Source organism: Peromyscus californicus, unplaced genomic scaffold, assembly GCF_007827085.1.
Source record: "Peromyscus californicus insignis strain IS unplaced genomic scaffold, ASM782708v3 Scaffold_6__1_contigs__length_162567912, whole genome shotgun sequence".
NCBI lineage: Eukaryota > Metazoa > Chordata > Mammalia > Rodentia > Cricetidae > Peromyscus > Peromyscus californicus.
The window spans coordinates 71,341,356-71,361,635 of NW_026294584.1; the positions used below are offsets into that span (position 1 = coordinate 71,341,356).

General features: G+C 43.4%; 1 protein-coding gene across 2 annotated transcripts in view; it reads left to right on the forward strand.

Annotated features, from left to right (window-relative positions):
• Window positions 1-13,207, forward strand: part of Creb5 (cAMP responsive element binding protein 5) — a 404,708-nt gene extending 391,501 nt beyond the window's left edge. For both annotated transcript variants that reach the window (XM_052720440.1, XM_052720441.1), the window contains 2 exons: window positions 6,076-6,184; window positions 7,089-13,207. In XM_052720440.1, coding sequence (XP_052576400.1) covers window positions 6,076-6,184; window positions 7,089-7,252 — 273 coding nt within the window. In that variant the 3' untranslated portion in view covers window positions 7,253-13,207. The remainder of the gene's footprint in view (window positions 1-6,075; window positions 6,185-7,088) is intronic.
• Window positions 13,208-20,280: the final 7,073 nt, after the last annotated feature.

Below are 20,280 nucleotides of genomic sequence, written 5' to 3' on the forward strand. Positions count from 1 at the left end.
GTATCACCCTTTTTTTGTGATAGACATGGTAAAGTTAGAAAATGCAAAGCTTACATAAAAGTAAGATCGAACGCCAGTTCATGCACACATTTTGGGACCATGTCTCAATGCACCTCCTCCCTATTGGCTGTCCCCTATCTCCAGAGTGTCTAGAGACTGGCTGCCACACCAACCTGGCAAGGGTTTGATTGCAGAGCGTCAAACCACAAAGCATTGTCTGGAGCTAGACACCTTCAAAGCCGCAGCTCCACTCGGGCGGGGCAGAGTAGTCCGTGAGAAACTTTTAACAGGAGTGTGGATAAGCATTTCAGAATTTGTGGTTACACTTTCACTTTGACATGTGTTAAAAATGTTATTGGGGGATGGAGAAATAGCTTAGCAGTTAAGAGCTCTGACTATTCTTCCGGAGGATTCAAGGTTGGTTCCCAGTACCCATATAGAGTGGCTGGTGGCTGTCTGTGCCTCCAGTTCCAGGGCATCTAACACCCTCTTCTGGCTTCCTTGGGCACCTATACACACATGTCATACATTCACACAGACATACACATACATATAAATACAAAATTTTTTAAAGTTAAAGTATGATTGGAACATTAAATCTACAGTTTCACAGACACTTGGAAAATCATTTTATAATGAGTTACTTTGCAGAAATATTTTAAATGAGTGAATGCTTGGGTGTGCAGACCCTGCACACACTGCACACAATGGCTGAGCACTGAGTGAAGCGGAAACTCCTAGCAGTTCTGAGGTCTACAGGAGGATGGTGGAGACCCGTGGGGTTTCCAGTTTGAGTGCTATTGACTCGGGGAATCTTTGTCACATCCTGTGAAATTGAAGCTGTTTCACAGCATCTTTTGGGGTCTGTGTACTAGAATCAGGAGAAAAGCCCTCCCTCAGTTGTGACAACCACAGCATCTCCAGACATTGCCACTTAGCCCCTGCTTGGAGCAGAGAGTGTGGGGTTACAAAAGTCTGCTTCGGTTGAGTGCAGGTTCTTTAAACACAGAGCCATGACTAGCCCGAAGACATGTGTCAGATAGAAAACCTTAAATCAGTGTGAATTAAAGCGAGTCCTTGCTGATTTACTCCAGGATCTTTCCTGAGAAGAGTCACAGCGGGGAGCTACACAGAAAGATGATGCCCTTGAGTCTGAGGTCAGATGTGTCTGTGCCTTGACATATACTCATTTATGACTGCTTTCAAAAAACATACAAAGTGCATTTACCCTTTACTAGACACTAATTCACTGTGTGTGTGTATGCTTAATATTTTAGAGCCCAAATAGTTAAGGCAGCCAAGAAAAAGAGGTACTAAGTCCTAAGAACTGGTATTTAAAAAATAAAAATAAAAAAGCCTCAGCCCTAGGCCATCTATGCAGCAGACACTGGTAACCTTTGGTTACAGAATCTGTTCAGGGAAAGCAAAAAAGCCACTTATTGATGCTTCTCTGACCAGAAGGACAGAAGCCACCGCATCCCCATGTTCTCTGTTACACTGTGTGTTATGCTCTGTGATGCAGGAGAGACTGTCACAGCCGTGGCTACCTTTGAGTGACCCTTTTCCTCCCACTCTCAGAAGAAAAAGGTGTCTCTCTTGAGACTGGTTCCATGAGCCAAATTTTAAGTAAACAGAAATAGAAGGTGCTAAGCAAACAAGCTCCCGCCAAATGGAATATCCAAGGTTCGAATGGCCAGCTGCCACTTTTGACTTGTTTTCCAGAGTAGAACCTTCTGGTTAGGCTGCCGTACAGCTCCCCGTTAGAAAAAAAAAAACAAAAAAAAACAAGACCTCAGAAAACAAAAAGCAGACCCCAGCCTTCCTCGCTTAGTTACACAACAAATCCTTGCCCAAGTGGTGTAGGATTTAGAGAAACTTAGAAAGTGCCTAATCTAACATTTTCCTATATGGGGAAACTGAGGTTTGGGGAGATCAGGAGTCACCCCACATGTCATAGGTCCAATAAGTATCTGAGTGAGGACTTGAGCAACTCCCCTGTTGCCCTGAGCTGCTGCTTTGACAGACATCTTTTCCTTCTAAGAAGTCCTTGAACTCTGTGCTGCTTTGGGCAGATGTCAGATCACTGCTGATGTGGCATTTCTAGGTCACTTGCGTTCGGTGGGGATATGGAAATCATCTGGTCACCCACTAAAGTAATTGCTTTTCCTTTTTAGTGCAAAGACACATGGTCTAAGTTGATGCTGAAATTTTAGACACACGAACCCAGGTCTGGGACTTGGCAAGGGAGCAGGCCAGATGGAAACTGTTGCTTGACAAATTGAAAGTCCTTTGTTTCTGAGGGGACCAAACCTGCCCTCAGCTAATCTGAAAAAAGGGGGTGGGTTTCTGGGCCCTTTGTGATAATTATGTTTCTGGCACAAACTCCAGCTTGTACCAAAACGCATTGTGGATTTATCATATAACAAAATGACATTACCAAAGCCCCAAACTGTAAATGTGCCTGTCAGGGAATTCTGAACGTGCCATTTAAAGGATGTTATTGAAGTGTGGAACACCTCGACATAATTGCTACTTCACTCCCAGGCAGATTTACGGATTAAAAACCCATCAGGGTGACGGCATCCCACTCTTACCATCATTATCTAAATAGCTAACTGCTTTAAGAATAGCAACCTCCAATTCATTTCACAACTGAGAACGGAAAGGGTTGACTTCAGTCGCAGATTGTATTCATTATTTATACTTGGTTTTTAAAAACTCATTTTAATGAGCACCTAGAACTGGTATTACATTCAACAAAGGTGAGCTTCAAAGGTGATTTCCCCCCTCAATTCATAAAGCCAGGTGAGACTTCACACAGTTCTGGCTTCTATTTCCTTGCTGAACTTCTAGGCCAACTTTGACTTCTTTCATGCATTTTTGAAACATTTGCTATCTGGTTTTTCTCTCACAAAATGAATTCAAGGTGATTCCAGTCCTCTACCTTGAAAAAGGTTTTGACTAGACGCACAAAGCACAGTCTAGTGTTTGTGCCTTCCCTGCTTCCATTTTCTTTGGATGCAGAGCATCCCATCTAGTCTCCTTCCCCGAGGAAAGCAGTTCTTGTCCTTTGTCAAGTTAAAGAACCTTTGTGACACCTGTTGAAGGTTCTGGACACTCTCAATATGAGTGCAATGTGCACATAGATGGTTTCTCTCTCTCTCTCTCTCTCTCTCTCTCTCTCTCTCTCTCTCTCTCTCTCTCTCTCTCTGTAATGAAATGGTGACTGTGCACTGTGCACTGTTAACATCTGGTCATCTAAATGGTGCTGGAGTTGGCTTCCTCATGAGACCCACGGCCTGGAGTATAAATGTCTGTGAGAATGCCCAAAGTGGTTCACTGCCAAATGAAGCTTGAGATCAGCTCCATTTGATAGTTAGGTGATTGGCTTTCTCAACAGGAAGGCAACACAAAATCGTTCTGGAATAAGAAACTGTCTTCCTAAGAACTAAACTGTTTCAGCCATTTTGGTTTGGACCTTGGTGGAGAGATTTGGAAAGTCAACTCCTACTACTGTCCTTAGAAGTGATGTCCTTCTTTTGGCTTTGCAGGGCTAGGGAAACAGTCCAGAGCCTGGCCTGCCTGTGCCAGGCAAGCACTGCACCCCTGAGCCACGCCTTCAGCCCCCACACCTGGTCATTATGCTCTACCCCAGGAGTAAGCTGCTTTTCCTGCAGGTTGCTATGCATGAATTCCAAGGCCCTCCGGTTTTTGCTTATTCCCCACAGCATCAGAGTGATGTGTATTAAGCCAGGGGCTGCTTACTTTTCCCTGTTGATTTGTTAACTAGTATTCAGTTCCCAACTGTGACAGGGCCAACTAACACAATTACTAACATCAGAAATATGTGCGTATTCAAGTATATCCTTAAATGGTGGTCGTTTTTTACAACACTCTCTGAGCTCCTACATCTCTTTTAGATATACTTTATTTTTTTATGTATATGAGTGATTTTTTTCCTACATGTATGTATGGACACTATGTACATGCCTAGTGCCCATGGAAACTAAAGAGGGCATTGTTGAGTCCCCCAGAACTGGGATTATGGATGGTTGTGAGCTACCATGTGGGTGCTGGGAACCCAAACCAGGTCCTCTGCAAGAGGACTGAGCCACCTCTTCAGTCCTCCCTCCTACATCCTGACAGAACTTTATACCACTCAAGACCTTTGTTTCTCTACTTACAGCATATTGGTTTATTAGTGAAGTATTTTGCTATTCATGGACAAAATGCTGCTGTCATATAGTTTGATACGGTTTCAGTGAGAGGCCTGACTGACTGTATGTGTTGTTTTATAGTAAAATTGCTTTGTGGAAACGGAAAGTGGATTGTGAAAGAGTTTGGGATGGCTCCCACCCAGTGATGTGGAAAGCTAGTGAATGGTATTATTGGTGTTTTGAAAAGAAGCAATGGACACACTCTGACTAGAGCTCAAATGTTGCCCAGGACACAGTAGGGGATAAAACGGAACCTGCATTTACCTTCGGCAAGATGGCCACCAGTCTTCAAAAAAGACTGATTTTTAATTCAAGAAGTGTTAAGAAAGCAAAATAACCCAGTTTGGTGTTGTTGGCTAACTTTTAACTGACTTTAGTTATTTATTGTGGGGTATGCATGTGCCATGTCACACATGTTGAAGTCAGGGTCGCTTGTAGGAGTTGGTTCTCACCCTCCCCCTTGTGGCCCCTAGGGACTGAACTGCAGTCCTCACTCCTGGCGGTAAGCACCATGCCCACTGAGCCGCCCCCACGTTGGGTTGGCACACTTCACTAGTTGTTTTCCGGGTCACAGAAAAGGGATGGCTTTCCTGTGCCATTTCCTAAGTGTCATGATCTGCATCATCTGCAGCTGAGAGTTTTGCTAGGGACACAGGTGTCAGGAGTGGTGTGTTCAGAAAAACATCATTGCTGAAGTATACAAGTCGTGGGCCATTTGATCGTGATGTGTGCGTGCACAAACATACACACATCACAGTTCCCAGTTTCAGAACAGATATATATATATATATATATATATATATATATATATATATATATATATATATATATAGGTCTAAAGGTGACTTTCTTTCCTACATACCATTTTAAAAACAAGGAGAACTTGGTGGTGCTGGGAAAACAAAGAAGGTTATTTAAACATCGTAATTCAGTTAGAGTTCAAAGAAGAGTTGGTTGAGGCCTGATGGGAATTTCCATGTAAAATAAAGTTGTTCCACTTGCCCCAGAATTGCCAAAAGTCACTTTGGGCTATGGCTGGGCCCTATCAATCATACTCACTGGGAAGTGGGAGGTACCATTTGCCTTCATGAATGCTCTCAGATTTAAGAGCAATTTTCCTGCACCATTAAGTGACTTATTTAAGTTTAGGTGAATTTCTTGTTATGACCATTTGTGTGTGTGTGTGTGTGTGTGTGTGTGTGTGTGTGTGTGTGTGTGTGCAGTTTGAAGGATAATGGGGAAAGCTTTTGCAATGGAGACATTTGTTACTTTATTAGCAACCTATTTGGTGTGCGGTTGCTTCCAATGGCCCAAATACATTTGGAAATAGGAGATACTCTTAAAAAAAATAGTTCCAAGTTTTCAAGTAACTTCTAGACTTCTAGAAATGTTCTTCTCTAGTTTATTTATACTTGGAAAGTCAAATTCATGTTATGGGTGTCACCAAGCTCATTGTCCATTGTGCTGTTTCTGATTCTATCTTCTAAATACTGTGAATGAGGATGGTGGAGGTTAGGCACATTGTATTACCTATCTCGGGTTGTGTGATCAGTGAAGAGCAGGGCTTCTTACTTGTATGACCTGGTTCCAGAGCCCATCACTTGGAGGGTATGGTCTATTTTTTTTAAAATAGGGTTCAGTTCTTGAGTTAAACTCTGGTCTCTTCAAAAGACCCATAACAGATTAGAGAGTCAAATTGAAAGAAAGCTACAAAATTCAGATCAATCTCTCCAAATAATGTTCTTCATGTTGCTTAGACACACACAGTAGGGTTTGATGATTTTGTTGCCGAAAATGGGAGGGACTTTGCATTTGCATTTTTTGGCTTTCTCAGCACAGTTTTAATATGTCTTTCCAGAATGAAGTGTCTATGTTGAAAAATGAGGTGGCCCAGCTGAAACAGCTGTTGTTAACACATAAAGACTGCCCAATAACAGCCATGCAGAAGGAATCACAAGGATATTTAAGTAAGTCACTGCTTTATTCTTTAGAAACCACATTTTTTGTCACGAATTTTGCACTGAATTTTACTAAAAGGGAAAAATACAGTCTAGGTTGCACACCCAGGAAGATATACTGGAATTACTGAGTGATTACAGGCTGTCCTGCCAGGGAGTGGGGGTGGTCTTTCCGGACCTCTCCAACACCATGCCCACCACTTCCTGATCACTTCTGGCCATACTTTCCCTGGCATTTCTGCATTACCAAATTCCAGCTTTGTAGCCAGGAAGAAACTAGTCTGTGGGGGTCCAATTACCAGCGGCCTGTTCATCATGCTGAGAAATCTGCAGGCTGGGAGGCAGCTTTTGGGTGAATCACTTCTAGTGTCTCAAGAGATCCTGCATGTTGCCCACCATTCTGGCAAGTTCTGGGGCTGTTGGAGTTTACCAGGAGGCAAAGTGGGGCCCCCTTTCCCTGTCTCCACTTTCTGCCCTGGACTATCAGTAGACTAAATGCTAGTTGTAGAAGGGATGGTGGGAGGAAGAATGATTCACAGCTGAAGGTCAATTTGTTTTCAAATAATTTTTTAGATTGAGCAACACAGATTCTCCCACCACATGTGAGTATTTTTCCACATTTAATATATGAATGGTATCTGAAAATACAACATGGGGAAGTTCACACACCCAGACTCAAACTCAAGGAGTCATTTTTACTGATGGAGAAAGTACGGTTTTACACGTAGCTGTAAAACCTGGAAGGCTTAGCTTCGTGACTTCAATTTATAATGAAGTTTGGACTGTACCTTCCAGAAGAAAATGTGTGAAACTCTTCCACATGAAGGAAATGTCTAATAGCGTTTTTATTTGTGCCTGAGGAATTCCCACAAGATAGAGTTATTTGTGTGTGTGTGTCTGTGTTCTCTTCTAGGTCCAGAGAGCAGCCCCCCAGCAAGCCCTGCCCCAGCATGCTCACAGCAGCCCGTCATCCAGCATAACACCATCACGACGTCCTCCTCAGTCAGCGAGGTCGTGGGGAGCTCCACCCTCAGTCAGCTCACAACTCACAGAACAGACCTCAATCCTATTCTTTAAAGGGCAGTGGTCAGACCTGGCCTCTGAGAAGAGCTGGAACATGCCATACATCCTTTCTCCAAAGGGCATTTTTAGAATTAACTCAGACCTGGAAGACGCCTCAGCCCTTCAAAGACTGGCTTTCATTTTTATAGTTATTATGGAAATGTTGTCTTTTATACTTAGTTATATAAGAAAAAGGGAGTTATGCAATGAATATCTATCAGCTTGGGAAGCGCGTTGGTGCTTTTCTCCAGTTTTCTGGTACCAGTTCTTGTTTATAAACGGAATCTTTCCTGTATATAGCCATAATTTCATTCTTACCAGTCCAACCCTTTGCCTGGAACAACGAATCTTGTTCAACTACAGCTTTTAGCCAAAATGAGGTATACGTAGATGTCAAATGAGATGGATCCACAGTGACTGGGTGGGAAATCTGGTGACGTCATAACTCATGTTGAGTTTGTGCTGTGACGTCACCAGAATCTCAGCTAAACACATGGACCTTCCTGAATTTTTTTTTTCTTGTTAGAAAAAAGAAATTATGGTCCATCGATGTCCCAAGAAAGCCACCAAGCATCTCAGGCCCTCTCCTGCTCTTGCCCACTTGCTCAGATGTCCAGTATCCTTCTCCAAGACCACTTCCCTGGATTCCTTACTTACTCTTTGTTTGGACTCTCTTCGGTTTTGCCTTTCCACCTTTAGCTTTGCATGTGAAGAAGAAAATAATGTTTAAAGAAGAAGAAAAGCAAATACTGAAACTGTGGACCTAACCATTGCTTCACTTGAGTTTAACCCACAGCTGGAGTTCATTCAACTCCTGCCTTTCACAAAAAAAAAAGTGACCAGGAGATGTTTAATGTGCCTGATTTAACGTTTTTAATAACCAGAGCAAATAAAAGGTGGTTTGGTTGTAGGTGAAGCACTGTTGAATGCCAGCTGTGGAGACATTAGGGACAGGAACTTTGTAAGCCCCAACTGTGAAAGTCCAAATTAGGATGTGGGCTCTGACATCACACCCTCGAATTACAACTCGTTTCTATGGCCTGTCTATAATGTTGAAAAATCCATGCACTATATAATAGTTCAGAAGGGCTCTGTTCACTACACAGATTACATTGTTCAATCATCAGCTGCTAATAGCCTAAGATTTATTATTATTTTTTTCCCTAAGCCTATGGAACCAGCTCTGTTATTCTGGTGGGCAAAAGTAGGCTCACTCCTGGAGACAGAAGGAGGGAGAAAGCAAGGCCAGTGTTTCTGCAGGGTGCTTGCAGTCTGTCAGAACAGACAGACTCTTTGGCTGCCAGTTGAGTTCCGTGGAGGTGGCCAGGCTGATGCACTCTTATGAATGGTTCTGATTTATATTTTCAGCAACTTCCATGGACTTGCCCATTATGAAAAGCAGATCAAACCTGAACCACAGTTGTGCCTCCTTGAAACAAGCCATTCTACTCTGCTGGTGTTTTAATATCATGTTTCACGAATAATAGGGGCTAATGTTTCTCACTAGCAGTCAAGGCATATGCTGGTGTTTCATCTCCGCCCAAATACTTCACCTCCTAACCTGTGTGTGTGTGTGTGTGTATGTGTGTGTGTGTGTGTGTGTGTGTGCGCACATGGGTGTGTGTGCCAGTGTGTGTGTGTGTGCGTGTGTGTGTGCGCGGGTATGTGTGTGTTTATGAACAGTATAGGTTTTAAAAGAACAGTATTTTACAAAAGCTGTCACTTTTATAAGAGTTCAGTAAAGGAAGGATGTACTTTTTCTCTCACTATAGTTTAAAAAATCTATTTTAGAGGAAAAAAAGAAAATATGAGGGCTCTGAAGCATGATTTTTATAACTAGTTTCAGTTTTATCTAATAACTTACTTTTAAAATCAATATTTATCAACAATTTTTTCCATGTATGCTGTGCTTTTGAGAGACAGGTTTGACTGTTCGGTAAAGCTTAAAAGACTTGGATATATGGCCTAAGAATAAAAAAACAAATGCAAAAAAAATAAATAAATAAAAAGAAGAAAAAAATGGAACGGGAAGAAAAAGATGAGGTGAACAGAATTTTCTATTGTATTTTAGGAAATGTAAGTGTATCATTTTCAAGTATTTTAAATACTGAATTCATATTGTTATTATTTTCTTCTGAATTCCGGCGGAAACAGAATGGTTGAACCTAACTGGCTTCCTAAGAAAAGTTTAAGACTTAGATTTGAAAGAAGTTCATATTCATGACTCTGGTTTGAAATCAAAAGTAATTTTCCGCACAATCCCTTCCTTAGGCCAGGTAGGTATCCTGCTCCCCTCGAAAGACAGGGGGCGCAGGTTGGAGCAGCTGAGCTGGTCGCTGTTACCTTGCATTTGCTTTGAGTTAAACAAGACCCTTTCTCTCTTGCCTACATGTTTAGCCCCTGAAGAAATGGGTTTCTTTTTTTAGATCCACCAGTAATACCACAACGTCCAGGGAGTAACCTGTCACTGAAATTATGATTTTTTTTTTTTAAGTTTACTTCTCTCTCGCCTCTTCACTGAAATCCTTAGCTGTTAAATGGGCGGGCTTTGCAGCTAAGAACTTGCCTGCGTTTTCTTAATTCAGCGACTCGACAGCTTGACTGATGTGCATTATTTATAGCTCAATTATGTCTGTTTTTTATGCTAAGTAGGCAAGCCACCACACACACAGCCAACCTTTCTCAACATATAATTAGAATCAACCGCCTTCGTGTTCCGTGCAGGGCCTTTAGGTGTGTTTGTTTGTCGTAGGGAGCTGCTTCTTCAGTGGGGGTACCAGCCTGTTGTCAGTACTTCCTAAAATCCCAGAGAGAAAAGCTTTTTTGGTGAAATCTAAAACCTGGTCCACCCCTGGTAAAGATGCCACATAAAGGTCCAGTCTTCACTGGATGGCAGAGCCTTCCTGAAGGGACCCTGGCCGTGCCTACCATACACCAGCCACTCCAAGAGAGCATCCTTTTAATACCATTATCTTCTCCCAGCCAGTTACTATGTCAGCCATGCAGACTTTTTTGTGAATCAGAAGTAATGGCCTTCAGAGTCCCCCATCCAAGGAAGAGAAGCCCCAGCAACACTGCTTCTCCTTACTCCTGTGGGGCTCCGTTATCATAGGATCTGCTTCTGAAGTCCCTGCCAGCCTCCTGGGCACTTCTCCAGTCCCTCCCTCCCTAATGTGCTGAGAGCTGGTAACTTAGTCCACCCCAGAGCACTTTGGCCTTGGCCGGGTGGATTCTCACCTCGATAAAGGCATTGTTTCTCTTTGACCCCTTCCTCAATCTATGATGTTGGGATAGGTAGATTGAAAGGCCCACCTGTGGGTGAATGTACTAATCTCCAAGCTAAATGTCCAGTTACATGTGGTCCCCAGGTGACGGTAGTCATCCCTTTCCTACCCTTTTGTTAACATGTGCAGGTCGCCATGGTAACACAACCTGTGGGAGACCAGTAGTAGGTGTGCCCGGCCCCCGTGTGTATCGTGAGATTTGGGTGACTAACTCAGCCTGTGCTCCTTGGAGCTTATCTAGTCAATAAATAAAATGCAGTGTGTGTTCTGAGAGAGGTATCAGTGGGGGGAGTGTTCAGGTGACTGTTGCCTGCTAGTAAAGTAAATTGTAGTGGCTTAGAGTTTGCCATTAAAATCATAAACCAGCTTCAGAAAAACAAAAACAGCCCTTAGCTGGGATCATTTTTGAAACACCAGTAACTGCTATAAAACTAGCCTTCCAGTTAGGGTAGAATGTCCTTCTCTTTGAGTAATTAAACCATCTGAGAAAATATATATGTATGTATGTGTATACAGTGGGATTCAAGGACCAAAGCAAAATTTGAACAGGAATCTATTAATTTAGAATTTATAAGATATTTATTAATAAATGTTATTTTAAACATTCCATTTGAACAGTATTCTTCTATAGGGTCTACGTGTCTTGAAACTCTTAGTCCACAATAAACTGCCCTAGTTAGGGTGCCGTTTGTCAGGCTCTTGGATGGCTATTCCCATCACTTGCTTGAAGCCCATGCTTTGATCCCTGTGCCTAGACCTTTGGAGGCTTGTTTGCTGTTCTGTGAGTTACTGGTTAATCTACATTCTGAGAAAGGTTTTTTTGTTTTGTTTTGTTTAAAAAAAACAACATTTATTTCTTCTTTTCATTTTTAAATTAAGCGCTTTCATTTAGGAAGAAATTCAACAGAAGGGCATCAGTGACAAGAAGCAGAACAACTTTTTTTATTTTTTTCTTTTCTGTCTTTGTTTTTGCATAAAATGCTTTCCTCCTCACTTCTCTTCACTGCACAACCATCTCCCAGAACACCTTGCACTACTCAGCTCTCTGGAGCTGCCTGGCCCCTCGAAAATAATGGGTAGCAGCTTTAAAACTCTCAAGCTCCGTCCCATCGTGTCGTGTCGTTGTAGCTGAAGGGGAAGGGAAGCCCGCTTCCCCGGGTAAAGCCGTGCCTGTGCCTACGCCACAGCAGTGATTTAGAACCTCTCTTCTGCTTTGAAAATAATTTATATGTTAAAGTTGCACTTTAGGTCTTGACCCCCTCCCCCTCTCTCTGCTTCTTGGTCTGACCTCTCTCTTGACCTTCAACTTGCCTTGGCTCCACCCTTCACAACTGTTCTGTGTAGGCGTCGGTGCTGCCCCATTTCAAATCCTTTATAGAAAATTTGCACCAGGTTCGTTCGTATGTGCACTCATTCCTAGCGTGGCTAGGCAGCTCTTCTCACAGCCTCGTGAAGCCTGCTCCAAGAATGCCAGGAAGAGCCAGTACACAGTATGACTTGTCCCCTCTGTCTCGTCCTTCCTTGCATGGTTTTGAAAATTGCTATATTATGCAACAGATGTGAGGCAGCAACTAAGCTATGCTTATGATTTCCTATCTCATCCTCCAAACCAAAGTGTCCTGAGTAAGCCAGGAGACTTCTCGTCTTGTGTGCCATGGTGCACACTTTACTGTTGTCCTAGCCATAGTCTGTGGAAGGCTGCTGAAGCAACAGTGGCCCTGCCCTCTTACTCCTAGGTCTCAAAAATACAATGTTGCCTTGTAGTGTGACTAAGGGCAGCACCTCTGTATTATAATTACAGCTTAAGGAAGGATCAGAAGACAAAGGAGCAATAAACTTATGAGTCAAAATCCGATACCAAAACACACAGAGAACTTCTCAGATCAGCCTAGTTCATCGTGTTGTGACAACAGAAATATGTCACTGTGTTCAAAGTCTCTTGCTATTCCTTGTGGAACTTTTCAGTGATGTAATGCTTGTAGCCAAATTGCTTAAAGAATGCTTATATATTTTTTCCTTATAAATCATCTATTTTTTGAAAAAGAAAAATCTATTTAACTGCAAACTGAAGATAGAATAAAGCCAAATTGCCAGCATTTGTTCAAGCATTAATACCAGTAAGTGGCCCTCTGATGCCTTTCCAACCTTATCACCAGGAAGGAATCAATAGTCAACTGCTATATTTAAATCAAGTTAAAGCATCTAGCTCATTAGAAGTCAGGACCTAGGGACTTCTTCCTAAGCCATTTAAGGTTTCCTACATTGGGGTTTATATCCTCGAACTTTATAGGGATTTTTTAAAACATAAAATCATTTCACCTCACATCAGACGATGTGGGACCTGAATAAATTAGCTTTAACTACATCATTCAAATCTTCCACACAATCAATGCATTAGATTTGCGTTTGCTCCTTTAAAATGCCATACTGCTGAAATTGCAAGAGACAGTAGTGGTGCCCCATGCAGGGAGTTAAGAGAAAGGACCCTTCCCAAGCAGCTGTGGGCAGGAAGACCTGCCCACCCCTTCCTTTCCAAGATTTCTGCTAATCTCATCTGCCTCACAGAGAGAAACACTGCCTTTGAAGATTGTCTCTGAGGAAAAAAAAAAAAAAGCTTGAAATGCTCTCCATAGAGAGTACATAATACTTGGGATCTTCTGAAAAGACCCCCAAATAATGGCTCTGTTCAAACACAATGTTCTAGGACAATTGGAATAGAAATATTGTCCAAAAATATAATAGAAAAAAGTTTAGCACTGTGTAAAGTAAGTGTTGATTGATAAAGCCCCCCCCCCCCAAAAAAAAAGGTGCCGTCACTTTAACTTCTGGAGTTGGGGTTGTCATTGTAAACAGCAAAGCCTTTGTGTTTGTGTGTCTGTCTGTAAAGCAACCACCTTCCAATTGGAGGGAGAAAAAAAACTGGGGGGTACATACGTGTAAATATTTGCTGCAGCATTTTAATGTGTTTAATTTTCTGTTTAGCTTTTTGTTGCATTGTGAACACATTTATTGTTACCAATGGACAATGAGTTCATTAAGACTGTTCGACTAGGTCAGATTTTTACTTCTCTTTCTAGCAAGAAGAGACAAGATTTTGTGCATTTGTACAAATGTTAATATCACTGCAATTCCAATATAATAAAGCACTCAAAAGCAAGTAATGTGGGTCACTTTTGTATGACGGAATTTGGGCTCGGAGATACTGGCACCCATTCTTCTTACAGTCTGGGTACTGCCTGGTGACCCAAAGCTTCCCCCACAAGGTCACTGTTGTGTGGGGACAGGTCAGGGCCAGGATTCCTCCTTCCCAGAGTGTCTCTGCACCCCTCCCCTTTTCCATGCAGCTTCTCAGCGGAGACCACTGCTAACAGGTTCTCACAGGTGGTCACTTCTGTACTTCACTAAGGGAGGCAGAGTTTTGCAGATCTTAATGCCAGACATCCCCAGTTCACGCCCCAGTTATGTGGGAAAATCAAGAAGCCACTGTTGGCCCCATGGGAGTTCTTCACTTGACCCCTCCCTAAGTGTGGCAAGGCTCCTTGAAGTATTCTAGATGGCTCCTTCCTCCTTAGTCACGGCTTTTCCTCCTTTATTCTTTTTAGATAATTCTCATTCCTCTTACCCAGTCTTCTCATACTATATTACCTTAGACCTGTGGGAGCCTGAACCATAGGGCCTGTCAGAATTCTTCCATAAATTCCTTGAGTCCAATATTATTGCAGTACAGACCCTCTAGACTCTGGGAGGTCTCCCACAGGTCACTTCTCCTTGCACGTTCTCAGGACCAGAGCTGCTCACTTGTCCTCTTCATGAGTCAGCAGGAAGAGCCTAGTTCCCTTACAATTTTCACTCAGTTCTCATCTAGAGAGAAAATTAATAGTTCATATTACATTTGGGTAATCTGTTATGACTGCATTCACGTTATCTTAAATGGAGCATTTGTTATGTATAACCTGGTTTGCTAGCTTTGATCTTCATTTTCCTCCTAGACAGATGGTTTGCTTAAAGAGGAGGAGCCCCATAGCTGGGTGGCAGTGGCACACGCCTATAATCCTAGCACTCAGGAGGCAGAGCCAGGCGGATCTCTGTGAGTTCGAGGCCAGCCTGGTCTACAGAGTGGTATCCAGGACAGGCACCAAAACTACACCGAGAAACTCTGTCTTGAGAGAGAGAGAGAGAGAGAGAGAGAGAGAGAGAGAGAGAGAGAGAGAGAGAAGAAGAAGAAGAAGAAGAAGAAGAAGAAGAAGAAGAAGAAGAAGAAGAAGAACAAGGAGGAGGAGGAGGAGGAGGAGGAGGAGGGGCCCCATCAGGAAGGCTCAAGTGATAAAGGATGTGAAAGTTATTGCACAGCATCTAACTGGGCTCTGTATCCGTTCTGATCAGAAGGTCTCTGAGAAGGCAATACTAACTGGTTCTAGGTGTGTCTGTGGAGACTGTTTTCATTCTGTGCTGTGTCTGGACTCCTTTCTATGAGCTGTTTTGTTTGCTCGGTCACATCTGTGACTCCACCATTTCTGAGAGCCTCACTCAGCAGCATAGTCATAGTCTCTCAATGCAAACTGCCCAGAGGAGCTCATGGTACCTCCATCTTTCTATCCCTGTTCCCTGGGTGCACACACTGGACCAGGGTTTCCACCTATCAGCTCTAACTTGGGAAGCTGGGTGATGGGGGCTTAAATCTCCGACTTCTGGAGATGGAGAAGGATTTTCCCAAAGGGAGTGCAGAGAAAAATGGTGACTTTGTGAAAAATCACTGACATTTCTAGAAGTGCCTTGTAGAAATCATGTCTCACTGCTACAAAGCATGCCATGAGGTGAAAGTTCAGGGAGAAGACTAGAACACCATCATGTGTAAGGCAGATGTTAAGAAATGTTCATCAAATGAATACATGCATGCGTGAATGGTGGATTCTTTCTTTATTAAAAGCTTGGGGCTGAAAGAGAGCATTTATTGAAGATTAAAGGCAAGGCTGGAGAGTTGACTCAGCAGTTAAGAATACTCGCTACTCTTGCTAAGGACCTGGGTTCAGATCCTTGCGCTCTCACAGTGGCTCAAATCTGTCTGTGACTCCAGTTCTGGGCGATCCAATGCCCTCTTCTGGCTTCAAAGGGCACTAGGATAATAAGAGGTCTTGTTGTCCAAATCTTAGATAGTCTTTTAATAAAACACGTGGTACCAGATATTGGGGTAAAAGCTGACAGATCAGACAGAGAAGCAGAGTAAGCCACAGTCACCACCTGCTACCTCACCAACTCCACAAATCCTCTGACTGAAATCCTCTGAGTCTTCACCCAAAAGGATCTCAGCTGAACTGCTTTAGTTCCTGTTTCCTTACACTTTATATACCTGTCTCTGCCCAGCCGTCACTTCCTGGGATAAAAGGTGTGTGTGTTTCCCAGTACTGGGATTAAAGGTGTATGCCACCACTGCCTGGCTCTGTTTCCAATGTGGCCCTGATCTCACAGAGATCCAGGTGGATCTCTGCCTCCCAAGTGATGGGATTAAAGGTGTGTGCCACCACTGCCTGGCCTCTATATCTGATCTAGTGGTTAGCTTTGTCCTCCGATCCTCAGGCAAGCTTTATTAGGGTACACAATATATCACCACAAGGTTTGTGTACATACATCCAGGAAAACACTCATTAAATAAAATAAATCTCTTAAAAAGTTTAAAATAATTTTGTACAGCTATTTTTTTCTGCATGGCTCAGCTTGTGGGCCTTGATATTCAAACCATAAGAATCAGCCATCACTAAGAGTATATTTCAGTTTTCTTGAGTGTTGTAATGATTTTCCACTCTCTTGTTTTGAAGTGATTTTATACTTATGCTTTCCAAGAAAGGTCATTGTCATGCTTTTCTTACAACTTCATAGGCGTTTCTTAGGATACTAGAATAATATCCTTGAAGGTGAGACTAGGACACATTCTCTTAAAAAATAAACATTAATTTTTTAGTACAATATATTTTGATACTATTTCTTCCCCTCCTGTTCCTCCTAGATCCTCCCCCAACTCCACCTCTCCCTCCTGGAAAACAGTAACAACAACAACAAAAACACAAAACAAACTAAGAAAATAAATAAATAAATAAATAAAGACAAGCAAAACAAAACCACAGAGTCCATTTGTGTGGGTCAACTACTCCTGAGCATGGGACCTGTCATGGAGTGTGGTTCATATACCCAGTGACACTCCTTTGGAGAAAACTGATTTCCCCTTTCCCAGCAGGTATCAATTGCAACTCCGTTGGGGGTGGGACTTTGTGTTCACTTCTCAGTACTGGGTTTCAGGACACACTCTTGACCCCAGACTCCATCCAAACACGATAGAGAAAACTTTAAGAAGTCTTATGTCAAGGAAGCAGGACAGATTTTTTTCCCAACAATCCTCCAAGAAAGCAAGAGAAAGGTGAAACTGAGAACTTAGAGAAGAGCAGAGCAGTAAGAATTGGTAAGTAAGAAAACGAGTAAGAGTTGGAGCTGGGTAGAGTCAGGTGGATCCCTGTGAGTTCAAGGCTAGCCTGATCTACAGAGCAAGATCCAGGACAGGCACCAAAACTACACAGAGAAACCCTGTCTCGAAAAAACAATACAAACAAACAAACAAACAAGAAAGAGTAAGAATTGGTGGCCCTGTGTGTTAACGTCACTGCCCTAATGTGTCCTGCAGGCCTGGACAGGTGCTCACCTCTGTCCTTCATACCCCTCCCTCGTCAGGAAAGCATATTCAGGGGGAAGCAGCCAAGCTCCCACAAAGGTGGCAAAGCTCTGAAGAGCACCCACAGATAAGGCCCTGTCCCTCTGTGGACAATTGACCTTCTACCTCCACCCACCCGGCACCTCAGACTCAAAGTCCCTAGGTTAACATGCCACCCCAGCTTACAGAAGAGCTGTGGGCCCCAACATTAGAAGGGGCCCCAACAACAGAGAGGCCTAAGGAAGGTTCTAGTCATAATGCTACCTTGAATAGCCACATTCCTTTGGGTGAGCACCTCAGCGATGAGGGAAGAGAGACACAACTGTAATGCAGCCCATCCGTGTGAGACGGCAAGACTCCTCACTCCATGCACCAGGGCTTACCACAGTGGAAGAGAAAGTGGGCTAGAGGTGGCTTCCTAGATGGAATAGCTACATACATTCCACACTAATTTCACAGACACCAAATCCAATTTAAGTCATTCTTAAAACATGCTTGCAAAATTAGCATTCTGCTTGCTCAGGAATGGAACTGTCTTAGTGCCTTGGTGAAGAAGAGCAGGGATGTTGGGGGTTCGACCAAAACTAGTGATATGTAAAAAAAGTCGTAAGGAAATCTGACAGTTGGTAAACTAATTAAAAGTAAAGCAAATAGAATGTCCGGGATGCAGAGATGGTTCAGTGGGTGTTCACACGTGCCATGTAAGCATGAGTACACCTTCCCAGAAGCAACGGAAGTCATTTTGGTAGCACATGCATTTGGAACTCACTTGGAGTACCCCAGTACCCCAACAGTGAGGTGGGGAACCAAGTCAGGAGACGTCCCAGAAGCTCTCGGGCCAGCTAGCCGGGCCTATGCAGTGACAACAAGACCTGTCTCAAACGAGCCAGAAAGGAAGAACGGACACCCAATTTTCTTCTGACCTTCATGGGTGTGGATGTGCTGTGTCCAGGGCAAGTGCAAGCCTCCATGGTACACACAAACATGCAGCTAAAAGTTACTAAGTCGTTTGAATGGGTGACTATACCCCTGATGCCATAGGCTATTAAATACAATCTCCAATACCAGGAGTTGGCTACCATCTGTGGTCATGGAGGCCTCTGCTACCCCTAACACCATACAGGCAATGGCCACTGCTGTTGGCCAGCCACCAGAACTAGCTGGTAAGATCATGTTGCTGAAGATACCACATGCTGTGGTCACAGGGCATCAGGAGATCAAGCTAGAACTGTGATGCAAGTTCCCTCCCTGATGACTCCCGGTAGTGACGCGAGGTGCTACGCAGGGTATTATTGTCACCAACAGACTTACTCAGCTGTGAACCCTGAATGCAGCGAGGTTGAGCAGCCAGGCAAGGTGTCCCCCACCCATGCAATAGTGGTGAGAATGTTGTGTGTGTAACCTTCCAATGTCTGGTTGAATTTTGTGACCTGTTGATTCCAGGGAAGGATAGGGGACTAACATCTGGTACTGCACCCTCAGCCAGACTCCTGTGGCTGGCACGGTCACAGGCCCTGGCAAGGACAGTGCTGCTGCTGTTTTTCTAAGTGGAGAGGGTGTGCCCATCTAATTGCCTTCTAAACTATGATGGTCATGCCCATAGATTAGATTAGTACTCCTGTTCGTGCTTTGGTCAGAGAAGCTTCTTTTTTGCAGCAGGCGATGGTAAGAACAGAGACTCATAACTGCTCCAAGTAATGGGAATAAGTGACTGTTGACTGGCCAGCCATAAATGGGACCTCTGTAGTAACCCCTTCAAGACTCAGGAAACATCTTCATGGAAGAAAGGCAGAAAAAATGGAAGAGCCAAAGGCAAGTGGGGAATGGTTTGGAGCACAGACTTCCAAGTCTATGATGACAGGGCAGCTGCTGTACCCCTGAACTTACAACAGCTGTAATTACTCACATAAGACTGGACCCACAGATATCTTGTCATGGAACAGGGAAGAGCTCACGAGGCCCCTTCACTCCATGAAGATACAACTAAGGGTTGATAGGGCAGGGGCAAACAATTCCTCATTGGTGCAGCCACTGGTAGGTGCTCACCCACCTGCCGTTTATCACGTCTTTCCCACTCACCAACCCTCCTGTGAGCAACCCGAATGAAACTTGTAGGGTGGTTACAAAAAGAAGGTAGAACTGTAGAAGGGGGACCAGTTGCGGGGAGGGAGATCAATAGATGTAAGGGGGGATAAGAGGGCTGCAGGGTAAATGTGGTAAACGTATACTGTGTACACATGTGAAATGTCGTAATGAAATCCACTGTGTAAGATTAATACACACTAGTAAAAATAAAAGACAAAATGACTACCTCATGAATGGATAAAGAGCCTGACTTACACTAGCTTGAAGAGGATTGTGAAAATGAAAAGGCTTAGTTGGCATGCTACTGTTAACAAATGGAGGTCAGTGACCTTCAGGGTTATCCTTATTCTCTAAGGTGTCTGGGTGACACGTTTTCAAACATACTTGAAAAAGCAGTTACCATACATTACCTTCTGTAGAATCCAACCGCATGGCTACAGTTCCTGGGCTTACGTTAATGCTTGCCAAGACTGGCCATATTGGGCTCTCAATCTCCATTGGCATCAGAAGGGGGGAGTTTTTCACGAAGGCCCAATAGGTCTCTGCCATGTTGGGCTTCAGCAGCAGCTACAGGGAACACACAGAACTCAGGAACCCAAAGAGGAACCTCATTTTTCACTACTTTTCAGGAGTGACTCTGTGCAACATTTATTGGCCTCCTGAAATTCATTTAGCCCCCTTTGAAGATACCTTAAAATTTATGAGCCTGAATGTAGCCATTATGAAACCATTAGTTATGCTCCTTGTGAGCTGCCTGTTTTTTCTTTATGGTTCTTAGTTGTTCTTTTGCAGAGCTACCAGCTTAAATCGTGCTGGGATCAAGAAAAATGGGCCTTGGCAGTTCGTGTTCCTCGAGTTGTATCCATGCCAGTGGATGCCCACATGCTCCAGAAGAGAATTTAACATTGCTGCTGCCATTGTTGCTGTTATAGCAGTGGCAGACACCGCTGCTACTGTTTCTGGGATTACTATTTCAT